The sequence below is a fragment of the Lonchura striata genome, chromosome 7 (genome assembly GCF_046129695.1).
Source record: "Lonchura striata isolate bLonStr1 chromosome 7, bLonStr1.mat, whole genome shotgun sequence".
Lineage (NCBI taxonomy): Eukaryota > Metazoa > Chordata > Aves > Passeriformes > Estrildidae > Lonchura > Lonchura striata.
Window position 1 is genome coordinate 18,870,209 of NC_134609.1, and position 23,123 is coordinate 18,893,331.

Sequence of the window (23,123 nt, forward strand, 5' to 3'; positions counted from 1 at the left end):
CTCTGCTCTGTCTGGAGTCTCAAGTGAGCATCAGGCTGTACCCAGTCTTTGGAAAGGTAGCAGGGCCAGGGACAACCCCTTTCCCCAAGGGCAGAGGCTTAAGCCTCTCTAGTAGGAGCAGTGGCTCAACATGAGGGAGCCTGCCTGTGACCCCACAGCACCCCAGGACTCCATGACCATGGCCAGGTACTCCAAGCAGAGAGGCCCCAGGGTGCAAGGCTCCAGAGCTGGGTGTAATCTCAGCTCAGACCACATACCCAGCAGGTCCCAGCCCCAGCACAAAGCCCCAGACACCCAGTGTGTGCCAACATTGCTTTATTTGCAAGGTGAATCCATTGGCACCTGAAAGGCTGTAGGGGGATAGAGCCGGTGTGACAGACAGGGTTGCAGAAAGCCAGGGGAAGGCACTTGTGGTGGCAGAAGCACCGAGGGCATTTTGGACAGCCTGGGCCAAGGGCTGCACCAGAGTAAGGCAGAGGCAGGTGGTGTCAGGGACCAGCCTTGACACAGGGCACAGACAGCATGTCCTACCCAAGGAAGGGGTACATGGCCTGGGGCTTGGCAGGCCCCTGAGCGTGATGGGGTATGCACTGGGACAGCACATTGTGATGGAAGTGGTCACCCAGTACCAATCCCAGACCCCTTCAAGCCCCCAGGGGAATCATGGCCACTGCTCTCTACCTCAAAAAAGGCACCAGGGAACCCCAGGCAACAGGCAGCTTTGGCCAGCTGCTGGGGACACCCATCTCACTGATCTAAGTCTACACAGAGACGAGTAGACCCTCCTTCGAACTGGGAGCAATAGAGAGGACCTGCCTCCAGGCAGGGTGAGGAGGGCTTGTGGCAGGGCAGCCCTAGTGTGGCGCTGCTCCAAAAAATCTGTCTCTGGCTGCCCATTTCTCTGGTCATCCCTACACGGCCTCGTCAGGGCTTGGCACCTGGTGGATTCTGGAGGCTGATCCAGGGCAGGGCTGGCTCCAGTGCCAGTGTCCTCTTCTGTTCTCCAAGATAGGTTGTACTCCCACAACGTCAGGCCCCAGCTCCCCCATGGCCAGAGTGCCAGCACAGCCTAGCACTGCCATGCTGCAATGCTCAACCCTTCCCCTCCACCTCACCACAGTCTCCCGGCACTGCCCAGTCCCAGAGAGTCCAGAGATAAGATTTTCCAGGATGATAAACCAAGTGCAGCAGAGACAGGTAGGGCTGCAGGCTGGTTTCCAGATCCATCAGCAAGGCTGTTTGTGTCCCTTTTGGACTAGCCTGGCCCCAGGGTTGGTTCAGTGGCTCTGGGTGGCTTGGAGCCACAAAGCTCTCTGCAGGGACAGCAGGAGGAGAGAACAACCCCATGACTGGCTCCCCTCAACCCCTGGGACACCTGGCCCCATCCCAGGACTGCACAAACTCCACAGCTGGAGGAATTTATCCCCTGCCCAGGGTCACAGAACAGGTTACGGCTCCACTTGTCCTTCTCCTCCTTCCACAGCAATGGAGGCCTTGCTGCCCTGCTCAATCTCCAAACTGGACTGGGGTGATGCTGGACTGGCTGTGCAATACCTGGGTGTCTCCATACCCCTCAGGTGCAGGACAGGGAGGCACTGAGCCCTTTGGGGCTCCAATGAGATAAAGGATGTTTTCAGGCCAGACAGAAAGAGGGGCCCAAGCTGGGGAAGCCAAGTTCAGAGCCTCCCTTAGGGAATTATGGAGGCGCCATGCAGCTGGAATGGCAAGATGGGGCTGCCATCCAACTCCACTAGGCACTGCTGCTCCCAGCGCAGCACCCCCAGGCTAGTCCTCCCTTTACCCCAGGGAATAGTCAGCACCCACCTGAGCATGCAGCATCTGCAAGACCAGGGGCAGGGGAATTTGTCATGAGTCCTAGGGGGGCTCCCAAAGATTGGTATCCTTCTTAGGGGCTCTCCATTTGGGTCCTTCCACTTGCAGTAGCCTACGTCTGTCCAGGGCTGGGGGAAGGGCCTGTGCAGTGGCTGGGTGTCCACGCTGTCTCGGTGCGCTGCAGGGGAAGCCGTGCTCGGCGAAGGCCTCTGTCTGTCCATCCGTCTGTGCAGGAGTCTCTGGAGGAATTGCAGTGCAGTCAGCCAGGAGGGGATGGGGCGGCAGTGTTCTGGCTGTGGCTGAGAAGGGGAGCCAAGTGGCACGGGATCTCAGATGATGTCTCGCTGGTCCTGGCAACGCCGTGACAGGCAATAGAGCCCAGAGAAGAGGTACAGGCAGGCAGTGATGCCCCCGCAGATGGAGGCGCTCAGGTAGGCACTGTACAGACAGTGCTGGCTGTAGCCCGGTAGGTTGCAAAAGCTTCTCTGCTTGGCCTTGTGACCCATGATGCCAGTGGCAGCTGTGTAGAGCCCCACACCCAGTGCCAGGTCGTGCACCAGGTTGGTGAGGAGCCAGCGGGAGCCCAGCCAGGGCACCAGCTCCCAGCGCCCCAGCAGGCTCAGCCCGAAGAGGGCCAGGGTGAGCAGCCAGATGAGGACGGCGGCAAACAGAGCGAAGTGGGCCGCCCCCTCGTACTTATGAGCCGCTACCGTCACCCAGAAGGCAGCGCCCAGAGCCAGCTGCCCCAGGCGCAGCAGGCCCAGCGGGCTCCGCAGGTAGGCGCGATGGAGGCTGAGAGAGCCGCGGGCCGGCGGCCCCGGCGGCGGCGGCACAGTCGGGGGAGCCGTGCGGGCCATGGCGCGGCCCTGCCTACTCCGGCGCGGCTCGGGCGGGACTCAGAGCCCCGGCAGCGACTTCCTCCCTCACTACTGCCAAACATCTGGCACTTCGCGCTCCTCCCCGCGCGGGGCCTCTCTCCTCTCCTTCCCGCCCCGCCTCCGCGCCCCGCCGCACTTCCCGCCAGCCCATCGGACACCCGAGGGCCGCCGCGGATGCGCCGTCGGGCGGGGATCGCCGCGCCCCTCCCGTCCTGCTGCCGCGGGGTGGGTCACCAGGCAGGGCGCGAGGGGCGGCGGGAGGACGTGGCGACCGATGCCGGCGGCGGGGCCCGGGGACAGCGCACCGGGAGCCCGTGCGGCGGGGGGCGCGCACCGGGGCTCCCGTTACGTCATCCGGGATTCCCTTCGGAGCGCCCTGGCCCCGCCCAGGGGCGAGGCCTCGCACCCCGCCCGTGACGCCATCCGCGCCACGCGGCCTCCCGCGCGAAGCGGGGCAGCCGCGCCCCTCGGCGCCGATTGGCCGTGGCGGCGGGAGGCGGCGCCGGCACGCCGCGGGGAATGAATGGGGCGCGCGGCCGCGGCGGCACCCCGGCGCGGGGGCACGAAGCGGGTCCGGGAACGCAGCGGGCACCGGGCAGAGCCAACACCGCCAGGTCTGTGCGAGGGGCCGGTGGGTGCGGGGCAGCATCGGAGCGAAAGTGGGTCACGGCGGGGCCCAGCGCCCCGGGCAGGGCGGGACCGGACTTGCGTGCCCCGGCCCGAGCCGGGGCGTCTCCCGCGTTCCCGGGCGGCCCCGCCTGCGCGGCTGGCCCCCTGCCCGGCGTCCCGGACCGCCCTTCCCCCGCCGCCCCCCCTTCCTCACTGGGCATCCGCACCGGATCCCGGGGGAGGCGGACCGGACCGGGCGGCGAGACCGGAGCCTGACGCCGACTGTTCGGTGCCCGCAGCGGCCAGGGCCATGGGCACTCCGGCCTCGGTGGTGAGCGACTCTCCGGGACGGGCGGCGCCCGCAGCCCGCGCCCGTAAGCGGGCCTCGGCCAACATCTTCCAGGGCGTGGGGCTGCGGGAGCTGCGGAGCCTGTTCCGGAGCGGCGGGGCCGAGCGGCCCGAGGAGCGCGCCCGCCTCGTCTGGCGGTACGCGGGCCAGCGGCGCATGGCGCGGGCCCTGCGGCGGCTTCGGCGACGGCCAACAGCCCAGCCTGGCGGTGGGATGGCAGCGCTACGGCGCTTCGAACTCCTTCGGTAGGTACGGCTCGCGGAGGCGGGGCAACCGGGGGAAGTGGGGCCGGGTCACGCCGCTGACACAAACCTCTTGCTCGTAGGATCGCGGAGAAGCAGCTGGAGGCTGACTGCGGGGCCGAGACGGGCTCAGGGTCCATGTAGCACGCTAAGCGGCTGGGCCGCGGAGAGCAGCTCTCCAAGGACCCTAAGTGTACTGGGCAGGGTGCAATGAATGGTTAATAAAGGGTGGACAGTGGTGGCTGGGTGAGGCTCTGGTTGTGTCCTGCCCATCCCTAAATGTCAGAACCATGGTCCAGGCTGTTGTAGAGCACCTAGTGCAAGGGGAACAGCCCCACATCACAGGCCAGGTTGGAACAGACCTGTAGGTCATCTATTCCAGCCTCCCTGCTTAAGCAGGGTCATCCTAGACCAGATGTGACAGATCACATCCAGATGGTTCCTGAATATCTCTTGTGAGGGAGACTGCACAGTCTCTCTGGGCAATCTATTCCAGTGCACAGTCACATAGTAACTGCCCTGTCACAGTCACAGGGACAACTGAAGAACAAGCCACATGCTGGCTTTCATGAGAAGGAATGCTTGGAAGAGGTAATAGAGATTCTCTAAGGAAAGATTTCTCTGCTGGAAGACCAGCTGGCCAAGCTGGAAGAGTGTAGCACGCAGGAGAACAGAGAAGTCATGGCAGACATTCTGAAGCTGGAGAAGCTGAAGCAGGAGGTATGCAGCCTCGCTGCCAAAAGAACAAAACTCCAAGCCATGGTCCTGTGGCTGAAGGATAAGCAGCTGCAGGAAGCACCCTTACAGTCTGATTGTGGCCACTTCGAGGAGGGGAAGCAGCAGCTGGGCAGCCTCATCTCCAGCCTCTAGAGCTCCCCCTCCAAGAGCCACTGGGCCCAGGAGAGACTGGAGCAGGACCTGCAGACACAGGATGCCAAGGGACAGCCTGGGCAGCTGGTTGTCCTCAATGTCCAGCATGAGCAGACAGGAAAGGAACTCTGTCCTGCAGCATCTCCAGCAGTTGCAGGTGGCCAGTGCATTCCTGTGCAGGTACAATGGATACCAGCCATGGGATGAGGAGCCCCGACCTGCTCTAGGGTGCTGCAGAGTCACAGATGTAGCCAGCTGAATGGCAGCGCTGTTATTCAGACCGTTGCATGGTTTAAATACATTACATACATTTCTACAGTGCATTAGAACAATACATTTTGGGTCAGTCAAATGCAGCTGGGCCTGGCCAGGGAGTTGGGATCTCCACTGCTGCCTCCTCTGTGCTTACACAGCCAGTGCTGAACCCCCTCCCCATTGCAGGAGACAAAGCAGCTGCTCTGCCTTCATCTCTCGCACTCCCCAAAGATGGGCTAACAGAACAGCAAGACCCAACACTGACTTTCCTCAGCAGCCTGAGGAGTCACAGCTCAAGGCAAGCGGGTGCAGGCAGCAGCCCTGGTGCTGTTTTATACAACACAAGCTCAGCAGCTGCTGGTGAGAGAGGGGCTTCCTGCCTCCCCACCCACAGCAGATTGTCAGCTCCAGGGCAGCCAGAAGTCCATGCTGATCCCCCAGTGCTCCCACCCATGTGGCAGAAGAACCCCTCCAGCCCTTTCCTGGCAACTCCTGCCCCTCGGAGTGTCCCTAGGCACAGACAAGGCTGGCACCATGCTGGCTGCACAGCAGCCAGGAAGCTTGCTGGGAGAGGAAAGAAAGTCAAGCGAGAGCGGCTATGGAGACCAGGCAGGAGAAATGGACTGGGGCAAAAGGAGAGAGCTCCCATGGGAGAGCTCTGCAAAGCCGCTTGCTCTTCACAGGGACAAGCCAGAACCTTTTTTGCCTTAGTGTCTAACTGCACCCAAGCCAGCTCCATGTGTTGTCCCTCTTATGTCCCCCTCCTCGAGCCTCTAGCCAGAGAACAGCCGTTCATTGTGGTCCCCGCTACGCCAGTGGGCAGCAGGAACTCCCCCTGAGGAAAGCAGCGTGCACGGGGTTGGGGCACCAGAGGGACAGTGGAGGAGTACAGCACACCCTCAGGGAAATGGAGGGGCTATCACCTGCTAAAGGCCTTCCCAGCCTGACAGCTGGCATGGTGGGGAGGAAAAGGGCCAGTGGCTGCTGTAAAGGGCTGGACGGATCCTGGCTCAAGTAGCCTGTTCATCCCAGCCCCAAGCAGGGATGCTCAGAACCACATGCAGGCCAAGGAAGAGAGGCAGGAGCAGGGTCTCAGCCACACCACAGTTCCTGGTAGATTCCCATACCTACCCCTGGCCTCTGCCCCAGGCAGGGCACCAAGCTCCAATGGAGCTGGGGAGGGACCATGCCCAATCTGCCTGGCTCCTCCACTTCAGCTGCAGGTTCCTCCAGTCGCATCTGCTCGCTCTACCCTGAAGGTCAAGTCCCAGCCACAGGAGCCAGCAGTGGCCCAGCTCCTCTCGCAGTGCTAGTCCAAGGTGGCCAAGCCCTGCCCGTGGCTCCCACAGCTACCACCATGAGAAGAAAGGCTTCCGGCTCTGGAAGCTCTGCGTGTAGGACTCACTGGCGGAGCGCTGGTGGGAACGCGCTGTTTCCACAATCACAGGTGGCATCTGAACCAGGTGCAGTGGACTCTTCCCATCTTTCAACGCCTGAGTCAGGTTCAGGATCTGTATGGCACAACAGAGCAATGCCTGAGCTCCCCTGAGAGAGCAACAGAGAACACCAACTCCAGCACCCTTTCTGTCACAAAGGCAGGACAAGGATTCCTACCTCACCCATCTGTCTTCCCTATGCACAGCTTACCTGGCCTCTCATGACAGCAATCTGCTTGTGAAACTGTCCCCTGTCAAAGCCAGGGTCTTTCTGCAAGAGGGAGAGCAAAGAACACAATGAGATCCACCCACTGCTTCATGCAATGAACAAGGTGCCTATTCCCCAAGTAAGCCACACCCCCTGTCCTGTCCCATGGGTTTCCTGCTTCTCCCACATTGAATCTTCAGTTCCTGGCAGAAGGATAACCCTGCTGTGTCTCAGCCCAGAGACATGGTCAGGAGCGTGACCACCTATCTGTCCCTGCAACCTTGACAGGGAGTTCCCCAACACCACTCCCGCTTTTCCTCCTCCTACATCATTTTCACCCACTCCTCCAGTTCACCTTGAAGAGCTCATACAGATCTTCCTCCAGGTCCTTGACAAAGTTGGGGTCTGAGATCTTGGGAAGAATCAGGTCCTTGATCTCCTGTGAAAACGGGATTTTGGCCTGGGGCAGCCATGCCCAGTAGAATGGATCTGTGGAAGAAAGCAGGAGACATTAGAACTGGAGAAAGCAACGCACAGTGCCACATGCCCCTGGGTGCTAGATTCCCTGCATCTGGGACATGGGGTCCAGCATCTGCCTTCTAGAGTCTCTGCTGAGGAGCTGCCCATGAACCCAGAAGTAGCAGAGGCACAGCCCTAGCCCTCTCCTCTACAATCCTTGAAAAGGATGCCCAAGCATGGAGTTGTATGGCTTGCCATGGTGCCTTGGCATAGCCTGAGGGACTCACATGCTCTCCAGGAGTCCGGGTGTTTCAAGGGAAAGGCCAAACCATTGTCTATAGCAGCCAGCTTGATGATGGGCTCCTTCACCACCACCCAGTCGCTGTCCTGGAAGGAAGTGAAGCATGTCACAAGGAGGTCCTCCCAGCAGGAACAGTCCCCCTCCTACTCCCTGCAGCCCCACTGTCAGGATCTCTGCCCTGGCTACCACAGAGGCACAGCAGCCTCTTGCCTGTAGCATGGCACCTTAACCACAGGGAAGCACAGTCTGCTTTGGGTGGGAAGGGGGACAAAGCTGTTTCCCCCCCAGGCCTCGCTCCAAGGTCCAGCAACACCAGTTTTCCCCAGCAACACCAGTTTCCCTCACAGAGTTCAGCTGCACCCTCACAAAGTCCCACTAGGCCACAAGTCACATATGCAAATGGTAACAAAAGGCCCAGGAGACAAGATCAGGCCTCAACACATTTGGAAACCCAAACGAGATAGGAAATTCCTTTCCTGCTGCCTGGCAGCTTCCAGAAGCAGAGTCCCCATGTTGCCCCTGCCCAGGAGCAGCCACTCACCCGCACGCCCGCGCTGTCCAGGGGACAGTCATACTTAATGAGCCAGTTGTCATTGCCCCGATCTGCAGGGAGATAAAACCAGCTGTGTCAGTGCCAGAGCCTCCCTGCACCAGGCTGGGCACAAGATTATTCCTTCTCTGACCCAGAACTGAGACAGACACATTTTAGGCACAAACTCTCAGAGCCCTTAAACTTGCTGAAGGCACATCAAGCCCCTCACAGACAGCCCTAGAGGTCCACATATCTCCAGCTCCCAAGATAAAAGTCAGCCTGCAAGCCCCAGAGTGCAGCCTCAGTGCCTTCCAGCCTAGCAGAAACTCAGGGACATGGTGTGAAATGGGATATACAGCGGCACAGTTAAGTTCTGGATTTCTGGATGTCCCTGGATCCTCACAGCTGGCAAACTTTCACCTGAGCACTATGGTAGATCCAGATCTGCCAGTAATCTGGCCAGCAGCCAGAGCCTCAGGTGGTGAGCAGCCCAGCAGCTGCACTCTGCCTAGAGGCAGATGTCACCTGGCAGCAACCAAGGGGAATGGAGTTTCAGGTGCAGGGAAAAGCCACCAAGACCCTATCTTCCTCTCCTTTCTCCAGCATGGTAGGACATGAAGGAGCAGGCAGCATCCAGTGGCAGGCAGCTGGCCCTACCTGTGTTCCTGATGATGTAATCCAGCACCACCAGCCGCTCAAACTGCAGCAGCAGCTGCCGATTAGTGTTCTCTGGGAGCGGCTCGGCTTCAAACCGCCGCAGCCAGTAGTCTGCGTCCTTGTAGCCTTCCACAAAGAGCTGGAAGGAGCCCACCTGAAGCAAGGACAGGCTGCATTACAGAAGGCCACAGAGGCTGGGGAGGTGCTAACAGGCAGGCATGGAGACTGGCAGCCCTACCTTGGGTGGCAGACCAATGCGGTTGAAGCGCTGGCCAACTTTCGGCACCTTCTCCAGGGCCAGCCTCTTTCCCCGGGACTTCACCCTGTCAATGGCACTGTAGTTAAAGGTCTCACTGGCCAGATACACCACCTGGAGGGACATGAGCACAGTCAGCAGGGGCCTCTGGGAAATCACAGGACTGCCCAAAAAAACCAAGACACAGCATTTCCCAGAGCTCTGCCCAGCACAAGGATCCCCACGGTTTGAATGGGAACAGCCCTAGTCTAGAGCATTCAATCTCCTAGGTCAGCAGTGACACAAGATAAGGTGCAAGCAGAGCTGTGTGGAGGCACACAACAGCCTCCCCAGAAGAAGCTCCCAGCAGCTGTCCCCTCACCTTTGTGCGGGGAACAATGTTGAGTTCCAGTTTCTGGTCTACCAGGCTGGCACCTGCCTCTGACAGGTAGCCCTGGTTCAGGACAAGGCAGTCTCTCCCAAAGCAGCACGGGCAGCACAACTTCTGTAGCCACTTGGTCCACTTGGGGTTCAGCTGCCCATATGGCTCCTCATTCTTGGGCTTGAAGACACCAATGATTTTCTGTGAGTGGGAAAGAAGAGGGCTGAGTCCAGGAAGGTGGCAGAGCTGGGACACCTTCCTCAGCCCACAGCGAGGATACTAAGGAACAGGTCCAGAACTGCCCCTCAGCAGGATAATAACCAGTGTCCTGGGACCAGGTCCTGGGAGGGAGGTAGGCAGAGCTGGGAAGAAGCCCTCTGCAGCCAGTATCCCATCCCAAAAGAGCAGGGTGCTGCCCAGAGACCTTTATACCCAACATGAGTCCCAAAAAACACCAGTGACGATACAGTCTCCTGGTAAACACATCAGTCTCATTCCAGTGACCTTTGGATGGCTGGGGAGAGCTACTGCTCATTGTTGGTCATTATGTCCACACAGGAAAGGGACAGGGATAGCAACCCCTGCCCTGGCTCAAAAATCCACTGAACAGAGCTGATCCCAAACTGACCAGAGGAAAAGGAACATAAGAGCCGAGCACCTGCAGGACTCCTGAGGAGCCAGGGCTCTGTGCTGGGGAGTCCAGCAGCAGGGCTGACTCTCTGGCTACACTGTGGATGAGAGGGCACAGACAGCTCCAAACTGGCCACCAGCTGGTACCAGCAGCACTCCCAGCCCCTCAATCCAGCCCCACACACACACCAACCCAACAGTGGGGACAGCAGCATAGGTATCCCCCTGCTGCGAGGGCACAGAAGCCTTGTGTGGGGCACTGCACCACCACTGAGACACTGCTGCCACAGCACACAGATGAGAGAAGGGCTGGGACAGGAGCAAGGCCACCTGTCCCCACAGGTCAGGCGTCCCTGGGGGAATGGCAGTCCCTGCTCTGGAGTGACTCAGCAGCACACGCAACCAGGCCTTTTCCCCACGGCTACTGCTAGCCCTGGCCTGAGTAGGCATCACTTCCCCAAGCTGAGCTCCTGCCAGAATGTGAAAACAGAACATAGACCCAGTGCTTCAGCAGGGAAGCTCAATGCAATCTCAGTCTGTCAGGGGCCAAAAGCCAGGCCAGAGCAAGCAGAACCAAGGCTTTGTCAACCAGGAAGACAGAAAGGAAGGGTTTGAGGGAACAGGATCACTTGAGCCATGTCCAGATCACATGGCAGAGCCACTTTCTCTAGGCAGGCAGGAAGGCATTCCCCCGCAGCAGCCCCACACGGCTGTCACATGACTGTCAATATATCCAATATATCCATCCTTGGATATAAGCCCGCAAAGAAGCCCGTCAGGAGCTCTGGCAGCATGAAGCCCTGTGCTCCACGGAACCAGTCCAGCAGAACAAGGCCCAGCCAGTCAGGGACAGCATGGAAACAGAAACCAGAGGCCTGGCAGCAGAGCATCCCCTTCCAGACAGACCTGTGCGAGAGCAGCACTGACAGGGAAAACAGGTCTGCCTGGTGCCAGCAGCAAGGCAGAGGGAGCCTGGCCAGCATGGAGCAGCTGGCAGTGGGGTGATCATAACCACTGGGGCTGGGCAGCACAGCCCTGGAACAGCTCAAGCCCCAGTAGCCTCAAGGGAAATAATCAAAGATGAAAGTTTTTCCCCTCAATATCTTCCCCCTGCTGCCCACAATATCTACATGCCACACTCTCTCCCATGCCAACAGTGAGATGGTTTTGGTAACTCTGAGCAGCAATCACAGCAACTAGTCACACACATTTGCTGGCAGCAGGATAATCTGAGGGACCTGCCAGCAGTACACAGACTTTGGCTCCTCACACTCCTGCTCCAGCAGCCATCCTTGAGTTTGGGTCTCCTAGAGCTAAGCAGCCTCCAACCTGCAATCCCCAGGCAGCTCATCTGACTGGCCAGTCTAGGTCTCATATTGAGCAATAGGAGGGAGCCAGGCTGCAGCACAAATGTGTATTTCCCCACACGCCATCAGCTGAGCTGGGAACTGCCTGCAACAGTTTCCAGGAGCCAGCTTTCACCCAGAGAGGGAAAACTAGGTCACATCAGAGACCACAGAAGTCACTCCTGATTGCCTGGAAGCATCCCAGCACACACGTGGCAAGGGAGTCACAGGAAACAGCAGCAGCTCATTTGGGCAGGGAGCAGCAGGTCACAAGACAAGCCAGCCTGTGCTGCACACTCATCCGGTCAGTGGCACAGAGACGGCTGTCACACAGCTGACCAACTCCATAGGGGACCAGCTACATGATAAGGACTTTGTCTTCACTATACCAACCACACAGCCACAGAGAAGACATGTCACTCAGTTAAAAAAAAAAAAAAAAAAAAACCAGGCCGAAAACAGCTCAGCCCACAGAGTCCCAGCCCTGGGGCTGGAGTCACTGTGTTCAGATGCTGATGCACGGGCTGCGGGAGGGGGTGACCCTTCCTCTTTGGGCACAAAGCCACAGAAGAGGTTGAATCAGCACTTGGACACTGCTGCCCCGCACTCTCGCTGCTGTACTTCGCCACTGTACTTCTCCCTGGGGCGGCTCGGACCCGCTCCGGTCACTCCCGCCAGCGTCCCGCTCCCGGCCAGTACCGCTCAGCCCTCGGGCGCTCCACGGGAGGCACCACCCGTGGGTCGGCCACGCGGGGCTAGCCCAGCTCACCCCCTGCGGGTCCTTCACGAAGTAGCTGCCGCTGGAGCCCTGCGAGATGCGCTCGGGGAAGATGCCGCGCTCGCTGGCCAGCTCCGCCCGCCGCACCACGTCGGCAAACTCGGGATCCTCGGGAAAGTCATTGCGCTCCCGCTGCGCGGCCGCCGCCGCCGCCGCCGCTGCCGCCGCCGCCGCCTGGGCCTGCGCCTGGGCCTGCGCCGCGGCCGGGCCCCGCGCCCCGCGCTCCAGCAGCGGCTGCCGCTCGCGGTCGCGGCCCCCGGGGGAGCCGGGAGGGGAGGGCGGCGGGGGCGCAGCGGGCGGGAGGGCGCGCACGGCCCCCCCCGGCAGCCCGTAGTCGGGGCCCTGCGCCCTCTCCGGCGACACCAGCGGGCTCGTCTCATCCATCGCGCCGCCCGCCCGGCCCCGCCGCGCCGCTGCTGCCGCTTCCGGTTCCGTCCCCGTCACGGCGGCCCGGGGGCGGCTCCGCCTCCCGCCGCACCCCATTGGCTGCTCCGCCCCACATGGCGACACGCCCAGCCCGGCCGCTGCGGCCGGAGCCGCGGGGGCGGCTGCGGACATGATGCCGCTGGGACTAGTTCGGAAACTCTCGCGCCTCGAGCCGTCCGTTGGGGAGGCCACGGTGTCTCCGCCTCCCGTACACCCCCGCCGCGGCGGCTGGCGCCAGTGCCCTACACAAAGATGGACGCTCTGGAGTGGCCGTGCCCATTGCTGCCCTTCACAAACATGGCGGCAGGGCGAGGGCGCTGCCCCTCCGCAGCCTCGCCCGCGGTGGCGAGCTCCTTGCCCCACACAAAGATGGCGGCCGGCGAGGGCGTGCTGCGCAGCTGGCCAATGAACAGTCGCGTTGCTAGCGGTTGCCATGGAAACAGCCAACAGCGAGTGGGGATGGACGCTGGCGGCGTGGCACCGCCCGGCGGGGCGGGGTGCTGGCAGGGGCGGTGGCGGCCACCGCCCCTCGGCGGGCCGCGGTGGGGAGCGGTGTAGGCGGACAGCGCGGAGCCAGGTGAGCGCGGGCCGCGAGTCCCTGCGCCGCCCGCCCCGCTCCTGGGCACGCACCGGGCCCGTGAGCAGCGCCACGCGTGTCCCAGTGGTGAGGCGTGCGTGTATCAGCCGTGGGTGCATGAACACACCGGGGTGCGGGTGCATCAGCCGTGGGTACACGGACACGGCGGGGTGCGGATGATCACTCACGGGAACAGAGACACGACGGGATGCTGGCACATCGGGGTGTGGGTGCATCACCCGTGGGCGCGGTCACGGCCCCGGACACGCTCCCCAGGTGGGATGTGCGCGCATCCCCGGTGGGTGCGTGGCACGGGCGGGATGTCCGTGCCTTTGCCCGGGGATGTGCGGTGCAACGAGGCGTGCGCCCCTCGGCCGCTGCGCGGTTCTGGCCGTGCTGGGCGCTGCCTGTCCCTGCGCGCTGCGGGCAGGCTCGGGGCGCGGGGAGCCCAGCGCGGGCGTGCCCGGCTTCTGAGCAGGCTGGGGTGCTCGGGGGGTGCTGTCCTCCGGGTCAAGTGTCACAGGCCGTGCTGGCCGAGTTCACAGCCCGCGGCAGCACCCTCTCCTCCACCTGGCATGGCTGGGCAGGCTGCGGGGTGGGAGCCGGCGGTGCGCTCCCGGTCCCTCCCATCAGCAGAGAGCACTGTTCCGCCGCTGTTCGCCTTGGCTGGGGCCATTTCTCTGGACACAAAGCCCTTGCAAGCTCCTGTTTTGCTCCCGAGTGCCGCGTCCTTGCTGGTTCGTGTGGTTCCGTGGCCACCCCTTGGGTGCTGCGCAGCCGGCTGTGAGCGGACAGACCCCGCTTAGATGCTGGGAGCCGCTTCCCATCGCTGGCACCGCCTGAGCGGCACCGGCAGCTGCTGGAGAGGCAGCGCCCAGCCCACCTGCGGGGCTGTCTCTGTTCTGGTGCCTTCCCGTGTGCTGGGGAGATCTGTGCTGCGTGGCAGGGCTCTGTGGGGTGTGCTTGCTGTTGGCAGGTTTGCAAACCCTGGGTAGCTGAGCAAAGCCCTGAAGCCCCAGGATCCTATCCGTGCTGTCCCTCTTGGGAGGAGTGTCCTCTCATCCCTGGGGGTGAACCGGGTCTGCCCATTCTTGAGGCTGAATCTGGAAACCTCACAAGCTCTCTGTTCCCTCTCCTGAGGTACTGCCACTAAACACAGTCTAGCAAATCTATCTCCTCTCCAAAATGCTTGGTTTTGCCTGGAACTGCCACAGCAAAGCTGAGAGTGGCCCCCGGTCTGAGCCTGCACAGTGCAGGACCTCTGGGGTTCTACTGGACTGCCATGACAGAGGCAGCCAGTTCCTGCCACACTCCTCTTCCTGCCACTCACTCACATTTCACAGGGCTGTGACCCCCGTGGGCTCACATCTCCCTGAGCCCTGCAGTGGGGCGGGCAGCAACCCGAACCTAGCGGCTGGGGTTTCAGAGCCTGGGCAGGGCAGCTGTGCTCCTGGGCTCACCTCCTCATCTGTGCTGTGCCCTCGCAGAGCTGTCCCCAGGGCAGACAGGCGCCTCTCTGCGAGCTGAGAGGATGCAAGGGCTCTGGGCAAGCCGAGCTGCTCTCCCTGCCCAGCAGCTCTCTGTGCCTATCCCTGCCAGCTCTTGTCCTGCTGTGCCGGAGGCTGTTGCCATGACCCTCACCAAAGGCTCCTTCACCTACTCCAACGGGGAGGAGTACCGCGGCGAGTGGAAAGAAGGTGAGATGTGGCAGGAGGGAACAGTGCCACCTGTGCTGGGGGACGAGCAAACCCCACATCTCTGCCCAGTTCCACACTGGGGCAGGTCCCGCCTCTGCCCAGTGCTGCCCATTTCTGCTCTCGCTAGGTCGCAGGCACGGCATCGGACAGCTGACGTTTGCTGATGGCACTGCTTACGTGGGGCACTTTGAGAACGGGCTCTTCCACGGCTGCGGCGTGCTCACCTTCCCCGATGGCTCCAGGTGGGCACAGCATACTGCATGCTCCCTGGGCATTCCCACTTGCTGTGGGGAGCTGCCACCTCAGGAGATCCTTCCACACAGGTACGAGGGGGAGTTTGTGCAGGGCAAGTTCAATGGCGTTGGGGTCTTCACCCGCTGTGACAACATGACCTTTGAGGGCGAGTTCAAAGGCGGGCGTGTGTATGGCTTCGGTGAGTGCTGGCAGCACGGTGCAGGCGTCTGCAGGGCCCCTGCTCAGCACAGCCCCTTCCAGCTTCATCCCTCCTTCACTGCCCCATCCCCGGTGGGTACGGCTCACTCCCAGCCCTTCCCTCTGCTCTCCAGGTCTCCTGACCTTCCCTGATGGCTCGCACGGTGTGCCCCGCAATGAGGGCTTCTTTGAGAACAACAAGCTGCTGCGGCGGGAGAAGTGCACGGCCATCATCCAGAGGGCCCAGGGCGCCTCCAAGTCTGCCCACAGCCTGACAGCGTGATGGTGCCCGCATCCCCTCCCACCAGAGCAGGGACCCCCCTACCTGGGCACTGGCTGGCCCTGGAGAAGGGATGTGGCACTGCTGGGTGCCTCCCTGCCCTTCGCCCCTCCAAGCATCCTGCCAAACCCCTGCCGCTGGAGGGGATGGGACCCTCTGCTCTCCACCCAAGTGCCCTGGGGCAGCCGTGGTGCCTTCTCTTTCTGGCTGTAGCCCTGGCACCTGCTGGAGCAGCAGAAGGACAGGGTGACAGGGGCTTGGGCCCTCTTCCCCCCAGGAAGACTGTGGACCACTACAGCTGCTAGCCAGCTACAGAGGATGGAGCAGGGGGTAGAGGCTGGTCTCTGACCCCACTGCCAGGGTGCCTTGGCTGGAAGCTGCTGACTGAACCATGTGCCCCCAGAGTGGCAGCTCCTGGCTCACTTTGTTGCCCTGGTCCTGGTGGCAGGGTGGGCACCCCAGGCATGCTGTGGCCTACACCCTCAGCTCTGGGTGACTGGCCATCCCTCTGCATGCCCAGGGCATGGTGACATTGTGTCCCTGAAGAACCCAGCCTGCTCTCAGGGGCAGCCAGTGGGCTGTGTTCCCCTCATCCCTGTGCCAATCCACCCATCCACCCACTGCCTTGGAGACATCAGCAGTAGCACCACCACCAAGAGTGACTGGGGAATGCCCAGCCTGGCACATGTCTGCTGCACGCTGGTGGAGGATGCTAGCAATGGTGAGCAAGGAGAAGGGTCAGCTGGAGCCTGGAATGTGGGACATGAGCAGGGCTGCATGGGGTGCCAGGGCTGGAGCAGGAGGCCTGGGCAGAGCGGGGATAGAGGTATGGCGAAGGGGCAGGCAGGGGGCACAAAGTTCCCCATTTTGCCCCCCACAGGCATCCTTCATCTCCCCACTGCATGCTCACCTTCACCCTGGTGTGATCTGGCTGGCTGTGGCACAGGGATCCTGGCAGCCCTCACTGCCCAGTGTGGGGCTGCAGGGGCCGTGCCCTCCCTGCCAGTCTCTGCCCGCACCGGGTCCCGTGCCTTGCTGTGCCCCTGGCTTGTGCTGCCACCTGCACGGGCCTCAGCTGAGTAAACCATGTTGCCAAACACCCGTGCCATGTCTTTTTTGCTGGGAGCAGGGATGGCGTGAGGGCCTGGCATAGACAGGACTGCAGACACAAAGAGGAGACTGCAGGTTTATTCATGGCACAAGGATCCACTCCTTCCAGGTAAAGACAGGTCCTTGGGGGCTAGCAGGGATGCAGGCTGGTCTGGGATCGCCCTCCTCTACCCAGTCTGCCCAGTGTAGCCCTGTCCAACAGGAAAGAGGAACATGGCTGGCCTCTCCTGGCCACCTCCCAGCATCCCCAGAATGCCCCCAGTTCCCAGGTTCCCTGACTCCTGTACCTTCCCAGTGTGGGAAGGGGCAGATGGAAAACACCTCACAACCAGCCATTGGCACTGAAGGTGCTCCTCAATTCTTCAACCTGGGCAGGGCTCAGAGGGGCCAGGGGTGCACGGCAGGGACCTCCATAGTAGCCAAACCACTCCATGGCCTTCTTCAGCCCCGGGATCCCAAACCGGCGGGTGACCTGTGGGAGGGAGGGCATGGAGGCTTTCTGGCTCCCATGGGCCAGCATGTTCTCTGGGCTCTGCTGTGCAGCCCCTGCTCCTTTGCTTGCCATCACTCCTCTCCTCCCCTTGTGGGGCTGCAAGGCTGACGGTGTGAGGTGGCTGCAGCGCCCCATGAAGTGCCCACTGTGGGGTGGGGGTGCAGAGCACACCCGCAGAGAGCTCCACACAGATGGGCTCTGCAGCAGAGACAGGCCACTCCATAGTGGGATGAGGGGCCCAGGAAGGACCAGCTCCTCCTCCACACACACTGCTGCCTATAAATAGCCAGCAAGGCTCTCACAGAGGGTCATGCAGTGTCCGGTGCCAGTGGACAAGCTGTTCCTTAACATGACAAGGCTGGCACTTCCCACCTTCTCACCTCCAGCCTGTCTTGGCTTGCAGGCTGAGGTGCTGTGCCATCCTGTCCCCTTGAACCACCCCTCCACTCCCTACAGCCCAAAGGACTTCCATTCTTTGCCTCTGTCATGGCCTGGCACCTCCTCCCCTCAGCATGCCAGGGGTTCTGCCTGCTCACCGCGGTGTTGGGCTCAATGAGGCGGTGCTGCAGGTCACAGGCCTCCTGCCACTGGCCCGTGCGGCACAGGCGGTCCAGCTGACACAGTGGGTCACCCAGAACATTGGCGAGAGCACACACACCTCCAGAGGCACCTAGAGACACCAGGACACACTGGCAGCCAGCTCAGCATGCTGTGCCTATCCAGCACCTCCCGGTCTCTCACCTGCTTCCCCCTGCCAGTGTCCCCAGGCAGTGCCCCCAGCCAAGGACGGGCAGCTGCACTTACCCACAGCATAGCTCGCCAGCAGGAAGCCAGCTGATCCTGCCAGCACCTGGAAATCCTCCTGCCTCGTCTTGTGCACCATCAGCCCGATGCGGGTGATCTGGAGAGAGACATGCCATGCCCTGGGGCAGGCATCACCCAGTCCCCCTTGCTGCAGGGTGCCTGCTGGCAGCCCTGGGGTCCAGGGAAAGGCTGCAAGTCCCAGTTCCCCCTTCCCAGCTTAGGTCCAGGTTTGGTGGTAAACAGCCCTGGGAAAGTCCTGCCCCACTCACATCCCCACCACTGTCCTTGATCCCAATGATGTTGGGGTGCTGAGCCAAGGTGATGACAGCCTCCATGGGCAGGTCCAGGCCGGTGTTGGCAGGGACACTGTACAGCACCACAGGGATGGGGGATGCATCGCCAACCTGCAGGCAGCCAGGCAGATTTCAGCAGCTGAGGCGGGTTGGGAACACATTGAATATGGGAAACGTGTTCCCCCAGCTGGGGTTGCTGGCCAGCACTGGACACGGCTCACCTCTGTGTAATGATGGATCAGAGCAGCAGTGGTCATGGCCCCCCGGTAATAGCAGGGTGTCACAACCAGTGCCACATCAGCCCCCGCCTCTGCCATGCTGACTGTCAGCTTGATGGTGGCCTGGGTGGCTGGGGAGGAGGCAAAGGGATGAGGTGTGCTCCAGGGGGGACACATGGCCCCTGCACTGCCCCCACACTGCCCACACAGGCACTCACATTCGCAGCCCGAGCCAGCCAGCAGCAAGCGGTCCCTGGGCAGAGCCCGGCGCACGCAGCTCACCACCTCCACCTTCTCACAGGAGGCCAGGTATGGATACTCCCCGTTGGAGCCCAGCACCACCAGCCCTGGAACACAAATGTGGGGAGGGCAGGGCTCAGGTACAGGAGAAGGGTGCCAGGACTGTCAGGTATCCATATTACCCTCACTCCCCTCTTTGCTGCTGGCACCCAGGCTCCAGAGCCCAGAGTGTGCTCTCTCCTACCTATGTCCTCTGGGGATCATCCTTGTGAGGCTGCAGCCTCTTCTGCAGCTCCTCTCCAATCTATCCATCCTTGGCAATCGACAGATACGTATCCCAGGAATTTCAGAGAGTGTGCATGGGAGTGCATGGTATATGTTCAAGCCTGCAGCTATGTGTGGAACAGGTGTGCAAGCCTGCAGATGTGTGGAGTGTGTGTGCAAACATGTGCTGGCCTGTGGTGGGGGTGTGCAAGGACACACTGGTGTGCCTGCAAAGGCCCCAGGTGGGTGACCCGAGGTGTTGCCAGCCACAGAGCAAAGTCCAGCTAGAGGCTGAGCACCCTTGGGAAGCTGGCAGGCAGCCTGAACGCTGCCGCACAGCCCCTCTGGCAGGCAGGGATCTGGCAGGAACGTGCAGGGAGAAGCACAGTGGGCAGCGCTTACCTCGGAAAGGAATGCTGGCATAGTGGCGCAGGTTCCCCTCCAGCTGGGCATAGTCCACCTCCTGTGTGGCTGAGAAAGGGGTGGTGAGGGGGGGGAAGATGCCCCCAAGATTGAGTGAGGGCTCTGATCCCTGTGGGGTGCTGAGCCCCCGGCACTGCCTGGGGGCTGCCCGGTGCAGAGGTGCCAGGGTGGAGCGGAGGGACGAGGCGAGGCGGGTGCTGAAGGCCATGGCGGCTGGCGCTGCCGCTGGCTGCGCTGCTGCCTCGCCGAGGGGCTGTTAATGTTTGACGGGGCACGTGAGGGACCCACAGCCCTGCTGGGCAGATGGCATGGGGGGTGGTACCAGATGAGCTCAGGATGTTCTTCCCCCCTCAGGAGCTGGCTGCAAGGAGCTCAGCACCCCTCCAGGTGACCACGGCCATGACTTTCCCTTCGGCTTGCCAGCCCTGGCAGCCATCCCTCTGTCTCGTCCAGGGCTGGGCTGCAAGGCCAGGGAGGGACCAGGCATTGCAAGCAGTCCCAGGGCTTTGGTCAGGGATCACCTGATCCAGCTGTCAGTGTAAGGTCTCCTGTAAAGGGGTGAGTGTGAGCAGTTCCATATAGGGAGCAGTGAGCACTGCACTCAGTATGTGTGCAAAGGGACCACGTGGGGATGGCTGCAGCAGGAAAGGCAGAAGGACAAGAAGCCATCCAGCCCCACAGAATGGCTGTCCAGCACGGATACAGCTGCTGCTCTCTGGCACAGCCCCAGCCTCCAGCACAACATGGACTCAGGTTGAGCTATCCTCCATGTATTTTTCCTCCCTGACCTTGCCCAGGTGGGACTTTGTAGGACTGTGAGCAATCAGGATGTCCTGCAGCAAGGAGTCCTGCCCTTGAACCACTTGGCGTCACCAGTACTTGAGTCCTAGTGATAGGAAGCAGGGCTCACCATGCTGCCAGATAACCCTGCTCCCAGGAAAACCCAACTTCCCCAGACTCATCAACGCTGGTGCAGGCTGCCCAACCTCAAAGCCACCTGAAGCCAAACGCTGCTCTTTGCTGACTTTTATTGACACAGACAAGCCTTGTCTGGATCCTGCTCCTTGGAGCTGAGCCCAGCCCCTGGTCCCTGCCTGCTGCCATCATGCAGGGACCTCCATCTCCCCCTGTGGCTGCTCCTTGGTCTCCAGCGCCTGGCGTGTGTCCACCTGCCACTGCTGCACCAGGTCTGTCGGGGTCTTGCCAGCCTGCAAGAGTGGGCAGAGAGAGGCTGAGCACAGGCTGGTACAACATGGTGGAGCAGCAAATGGCCTCAGTGCTGGCCCCACACACTGACCTCATTCTTGGCCATCATGTCAGCCCCATAGAGGATCAGCGTTTTGATGATCTTGTAGCGACTGAGCCGTGTGGCATCATGCAGCGCTGTGTCACCTTCCTGTGAGAGACACAGCTTCACTGGAGACTGTGGTCCAGGGACAAGTGCCTGTCCCCAGCACTGCTCCTCAGTCCTCAGCACACCGATCTCCACACCAGGGGGACTGTTCTGTCCCTGGCTGTGGCTACAACCACCCTGGGGTAGGGATGTGTGTGTCCAGATACGCCCTACCGTGGGTGCTGGAAGCCCTTGGAGTGGTCAACAAAGGGAGAGGGATCAGTGTTGCCCCCACTGATGCCTGCATGGCTGAAGCACTCACCCTGTCTGGGGCATTGATATCCACCCCGCAGTGGATGAGATGCTCCACAATGTCAAGGTGTCCGGTTCGGGTGGCCACGTGAAGAGGTGTGCTGAGCAGCTTGAGGGGGGGTGAGATGAACATCAGGGGGGATCAGCACCCACACCTGCTAACCCAACAGAGGGTCAGCTCTGGTACTCCAGGGGATGCCCCTGCCCCTGGCACAACCCTGTGACCCGCTCTGCCCTGCTCACCTTGTCCTTCACATTGAGGTCTGCCCCGCGGTCCTGCAGCAGTTTGACAGCATCCAGGTGCCCACCCCGGCAGGCCCAGTGCACAGCAGTGCAGTCCAGCTGGACATACAGCGCTGTGTCATGGTGGGGGACACCCCTGCCCTGTCCAGGTCCCCATGCTGGAGCTGAACTGGCAAAGCCCTGCCTGCAGCCACCTCCATTATGGGGACAGCACTGGGGACTGCAGGGTCCCCAGTCCTGCCGTAGTTCTGGCTGCAACACACCCAGATGCCCAGACCAGCATGCAGCTGGAAGCAGAATCCAGCCTCACCCGGTCCCTGAAGTCAACAGTGGCCCCACTGTCCAGGAGCTTCTGCAGGATTTCCATGTGTCCCTCCAGCGAGGAGCGGTGCAGGGCTGTGCGGTGGAACTGGCGGACAGGGTGGCACATTGGAGGATGGATGCATCCTTCCTTGCCCAGTCTGGTTGTACCCTCCAGCCCTGTCCCAAGGGTCCCAGACCTCGCCCACAGGCATGATGGGGCATGGCTGCAGGACTTGGTGGCATGCAATAGGCAGGGGGGCAAACAGTGGCTGTCAGGGATGCTACCTCATCAGATGTGTCAGGAGAGCCACCGTCTGCGAGAAACTTCTCGATGACATGCATCTTGCCCTGGACAGCAGCTCGCAGGAAGGTCTCTGGCTCCACAGGACCCTCCTGGCAATGGCACAGGCTCAGGGCTGGGGCAGCACAGGGGTGCAGGAGAGGAGACAACATGGGGGCCTCCTGCCCTGCTTCCCCAGGGAGGTCTCTGAGTGGCAGGGTGACCCGGGGGCTGGCCTGGGGGTGGTCCAGCTCCTATCCCAGCAGCCCCCTCCCACATCTTGGGACCCCTGACGTACAATCTCCAGGGGCTCAGGTGGTGGAGTGGGCTCGGGGGTGGCTGCCCGCTCTGCCCGGCGCTGCCGGCGCTGCTTGCGGAGCTCGATGAGTCGCTGGATGCTCCCCACGTCGATGATCTCCCGCCTCAGATCCACTGAGCTCCTCCGCACCTTCTCCTGGCCCTGGTGAGCACACACAGTGCCCGGTTTGACTTCTCTGTGACCAGCCAGCCCTGGCCACCCTGCACCCCAACCCAACTCACCTTGATGGCCTCCAGGCCCCAGTTCCTGGGGCCACAGCGCTTCTCTTCCTCCAGCTCAGGTGTGTTCATCCGCTCCACGGCCGGTGGCTCCCGTGCACCATCCCTTTTGAGTTTCTGCACAGGCACAGCGGGTGCTGCACGATCTTGTCTGGGCACAGAGCAGCCCCACTGCCTCCATCCTCAGCCTGCCGGGGAAGGTGGCTCTGGGCATGGCTCCACTCGCCGCTGAGGTCTGTGGGGTGCTGGCAGCCCTTGGGCCTGCGCTTGCCTGCCCACCCTGCTTGATAAGCTGGGCACCTGCCAGCTGCTCAGTTCTGCCCCATGGGCCAGAGCTGCCGGGTGGGGAACTTGGTCTCCCTGAGAGCCCTTGGACACCTTCATCTATCCCCCAGGATGGCAAGCTCAGTGCCAGCCTCCTCACGTCTCAGCCCCTAAGGATGGACAGAGTACAATGGTGGCTCCTACTACTGCCCAGGAAGGTTCCCCTGCCCTATGGACTCACCTCCTCCTTCTCCTCCTCTGCCAGCTTCTGCTCAATGAGCTCCTTGGCCCGTTCCACATCCAGCTCCATGTCTGCCTGCAGTGCAGTCCTGTGCAGGATGTGTCCTTCTTGCTACCACAGGCAGGGAGTTCCCAGTCCTGGCTCCCGGTGCTGCCGATAGCTTCGCTGGCCGTGGGGCTTTATGCTGCTGCCCCTCTGTCCCACAGTCCAAGGGCACCAACAGCTGTGGCTGCTCCACATGACTGGGGCAACTTTTCCATGAGCTCACCCTCCTGCTTTCTGGTGGCCCTGACTCACCTCTCCAGCCCCACACCCTCTTAAAGAGACCCCCCCCACACACACACCCTGGGCTG

The 23,123-nt window shown here is 61.7% G+C and overlaps 6 protein-coding genes and 1 long non-coding RNA gene across 9 annotated transcripts; 3 read left to right on the forward strand and 4 right to left on the reverse strand.

The window, feature by feature from the left end:
• Positions 1–2,119: 2,119 nt before the first annotated feature.
• Positions 2,120–2,995, reverse strand: MARVELD1 (MARVEL domain containing 1). Its single transcript, XM_077784486.1, has one exon. It carries the CDS (start codon positions 2,688–2,690, stop codon positions 2,163–2,165), a length of 528 nt encoding a protein of 175 aa, XP_077640612.1. The 5' UTR covers positions 2,691–2,995; the 3' UTR covers positions 2,120–2,162.
• Positions 2,996–3,211: 216 nt separating this feature from the next.
• AVPI1 (arginine vasopressin induced 1) lies at positions 3,212–4,149 on the forward strand. The gene is made up of 3 exons (XM_021536414.2): positions 3,212–3,325; positions 3,620–3,914; positions 3,995–4,149. Exons 1-3 carry the CDS (start codon positions 3,235–3,237, stop codon positions 4,053–4,055), a joined length of 447 nt encoding a protein of 148 aa, XP_021392089.2. The 5' UTR covers positions 3,212–3,234; the 3' UTR covers positions 4,056–4,149.
• Positions 4,150–5,027: 878 nt separating this feature from the next.
• Positions 5,028–12,495, reverse strand: PI4K2A (phosphatidylinositol 4-kinase type 2 alpha). Its single transcript, XM_021536411.3, has 9 exons — positions 11,992–12,495; positions 9,247–9,447; positions 8,868–8,999; positions 8,630–8,783; positions 7,982–8,043; positions 7,427–7,526; positions 7,036–7,169; positions 6,684–6,743; positions 5,028–6,547 (listed from the first exon to the last, which is right to left on the reverse strand). The coding sequence occupies exons 1-9, from the start codon at positions 12,481–12,483 to the stop codon at positions 6,386–6,388; spliced, it is 1,497 nt and encodes a 498-aa protein (XP_021392086.2). The 5' UTR covers positions 12,484–12,495; the 3' UTR covers positions 5,028–6,385.
• LOC144246608 (uncharacterized) lies at positions 5,244–11,672 on the forward strand. The gene is made up of 2 exons (XR_013340266.1): positions 5,244–5,334; positions 10,927–11,672. It is a non-coding gene; the product is annotated as an uncharacterized LOC144246608 (long non-coding RNA).
• Positions 12,496–12,954: 459 nt separating the features above from the next.
• On the forward strand, positions 12,955–16,509 carry MORN4 (MORN repeat containing 4). Of its 2 annotated transcripts, none has more exons than XM_021536250.2 (5): positions 12,955–13,003; positions 14,603–14,700; positions 14,828–14,942; positions 15,024–15,133; positions 15,267–16,509. In XM_021536250.2, the coding sequence occupies exons 2-5, from the start codon at positions 14,634–14,636 to the stop codon at positions 15,413–15,415; spliced, it is 441 nt and encodes a 146-aa protein (XP_021391925.1). In that variant the 5' UTR covers positions 12,955–13,003; positions 14,603–14,633; the 3' UTR covers positions 15,416–16,509. The 2 variants fall into 2 exon arrangements, with proteins under 2 accessions (XP_021391925.1, XP_077640786.1); XM_077784660.1 differs by lacking the exon at positions 12,955–13,003 and adding an exon at positions 13,069–13,090 and having other exon boundaries at positions 14,491–14,700.
• A 75-nt stretch (positions 16,510–16,584) lies between these two features.
• Positions 16,585–19,480, reverse strand: HOGA1 (4-hydroxy-2-oxoglutarate aldolase 1). Its single transcript, XM_021536248.3, has 8 exons — positions 19,237–19,480; positions 18,549–18,677; positions 18,334–18,461; positions 18,089–18,223; positions 17,820–17,916; positions 17,552–17,685; positions 16,810–16,994; positions 16,585–16,713 (listed from the first exon to the last, which is right to left on the reverse strand). The coding sequence occupies exons 1-7, from the start codon at positions 19,463–19,465 to the stop codon at positions 16,845–16,847; spliced, it is 1,002 nt and encodes a 333-aa protein (XP_021391923.2). The 5' UTR covers positions 19,466–19,480; the 3' UTR covers positions 16,585–16,713; positions 16,810–16,844.
• An 875-nt stretch (positions 19,481–20,355) lies between these two features.
• ANKRD2 (ankyrin repeat domain 2) lies at positions 20,356–23,091 on the reverse strand. Of its 2 annotated transcripts, XM_021536246.3 has the most exons (9): positions 22,771–23,091; positions 22,269–22,382; positions 22,027–22,188; positions 21,734–21,841; positions 21,456–21,554; positions 21,146–21,244; positions 20,913–21,011; positions 20,555–20,653; positions 20,356–20,465 (listed from the first exon to the last, which is right to left on the reverse strand). In XM_021536246.3, the coding sequence occupies exons 1-9, from the start codon at positions 22,837–22,839 to the stop codon at positions 20,361–20,363; spliced, it is 954 nt and encodes a 317-aa protein (XP_021391921.2). In that variant the 5' UTR covers positions 22,840–23,091; the 3' UTR covers positions 20,356–20,360. The 2 variants fall into 2 exon arrangements, with proteins under 2 accessions (XP_021391921.2, XP_021391922.2); XM_021536247.3 differs by lacking the exon at positions 20,913–21,011.
• Positions 23,092–23,123: the final 32 nt, after the last annotated feature.

Excerpts from the sequence above, each read along its gene's own strand:
- MARVELD1 (XM_077784486.1), bottom strand. The coding sequence starts at position 2,690 with ATGGCCCGCACGGCTCCCCCGACTGTGCCGCCGCCGCCGGGGCCGCCG.
- AVPI1 (XM_021536414.2), top strand. The coding sequence starts at position 3,235 with ATGGGGCGCGCGGCCGCGGCGGCACCCCGGCGCGGGGGCACGAAGCGG. Across the intron at positions 3,326-3,619 it reads GGCAGAGCCAACACCGCCAG|CGGCCAGGGCCATGGGCACT; the intron begins GTCTGTGCGAGG and ends CGGTGCCCGCAG. Across the intron at positions 3,915-3,994 it reads CGGCGCTTCGAACTCCTTCG|GATCGCGGAGAAGCAGCTGG; the intron begins GTAGGTACGGCT and ends TCTTGCTCGTAG.
- PI4K2A (XM_021536411.3), bottom strand. The coding sequence starts at position 12,483 with ATGGGGTGCGGCGGGAGGCGGAGCCGCCCCCGGGCCGCCGTGACGGGG. Across the intron at positions 9,000-9,246 it reads ACATTGTTCCCCGCACAAAG|GTGGTGTATCTGGCCAGTGA; the intron begins GTGAGGGGACAG and ends ATGTCCCTCCAG. Across the intron at positions 7,527-7,981 it reads TGGACAGCGCGGGCGTGCGG|GACAGCGACTGGGTGGTGGT; the intron begins GTGAGTGGCTGC and ends ACTTCCTTCCAG.
- MORN4 (XM_077784660.1), top strand. The coding sequence starts at position 14,535 with ATGCAAGGGCTCTGGGCAAGCCGAGCTGCTCTCCCTGCCCAGCAGCTC. Across the intron at positions 14,943-15,023 it reads ACCTTCCCCGATGGCTCCAG|GTACGAGGGGGAGTTTGTGC; the intron begins GTGGGCACAGCA and ends CCTTCCACACAG. Across the intron at positions 15,134-15,266 it reads CGGGCGTGTGTATGGCTTCG|GTCTCCTGACCTTCCCTGAT; the intron begins GTGAGTGCTGGC and ends TCTGCTCTCCAG.
- HOGA1 (XM_021536248.3), bottom strand. The coding sequence starts at position 19,465 with ATGGCCTTCAGCACCCGCCTCGCCTCGTCCCTCCGCTCCACCCTGGCA. Across the intron at positions 18,462-18,548 it reads GGCTGGCTCGGGCTGCGAAT|CCACCCAGGCCACCATCAAG; the intron begins GTGAGTGCCTGT and ends CCTCCTCCCCAG. Across the intron at positions 18,224-18,333 it reads TGATCCATCATTACACAGAG|GTTGGCGATGCATCCCCCAT; the intron begins GTGAGCCGTGTC and ends GGCTGCCTGCAG.
- ANKRD2 (XM_021536246.3), bottom strand. The coding sequence starts at position 22,839 with ATGGAGCTGGATGTGGAACGGGCCAAGGAGCTCATTGAGCAGAAGCTG. Across the intron at positions 22,383-22,770 it reads CAGAGGAGGAGAAGGAGGAG|AAACTCAAAAGGGATGGTGC; the intron begins GTGAGTCCATAG and ends GTGCCTGTGCAG. Across the intron at positions 21,245-21,455 it reads CTGTTGACTTCAGGGACCGG|CTGGACTGCACTGCTGTGCA; the intron begins GTGAGGCTGGAT and ends CTGTATGTCCAG.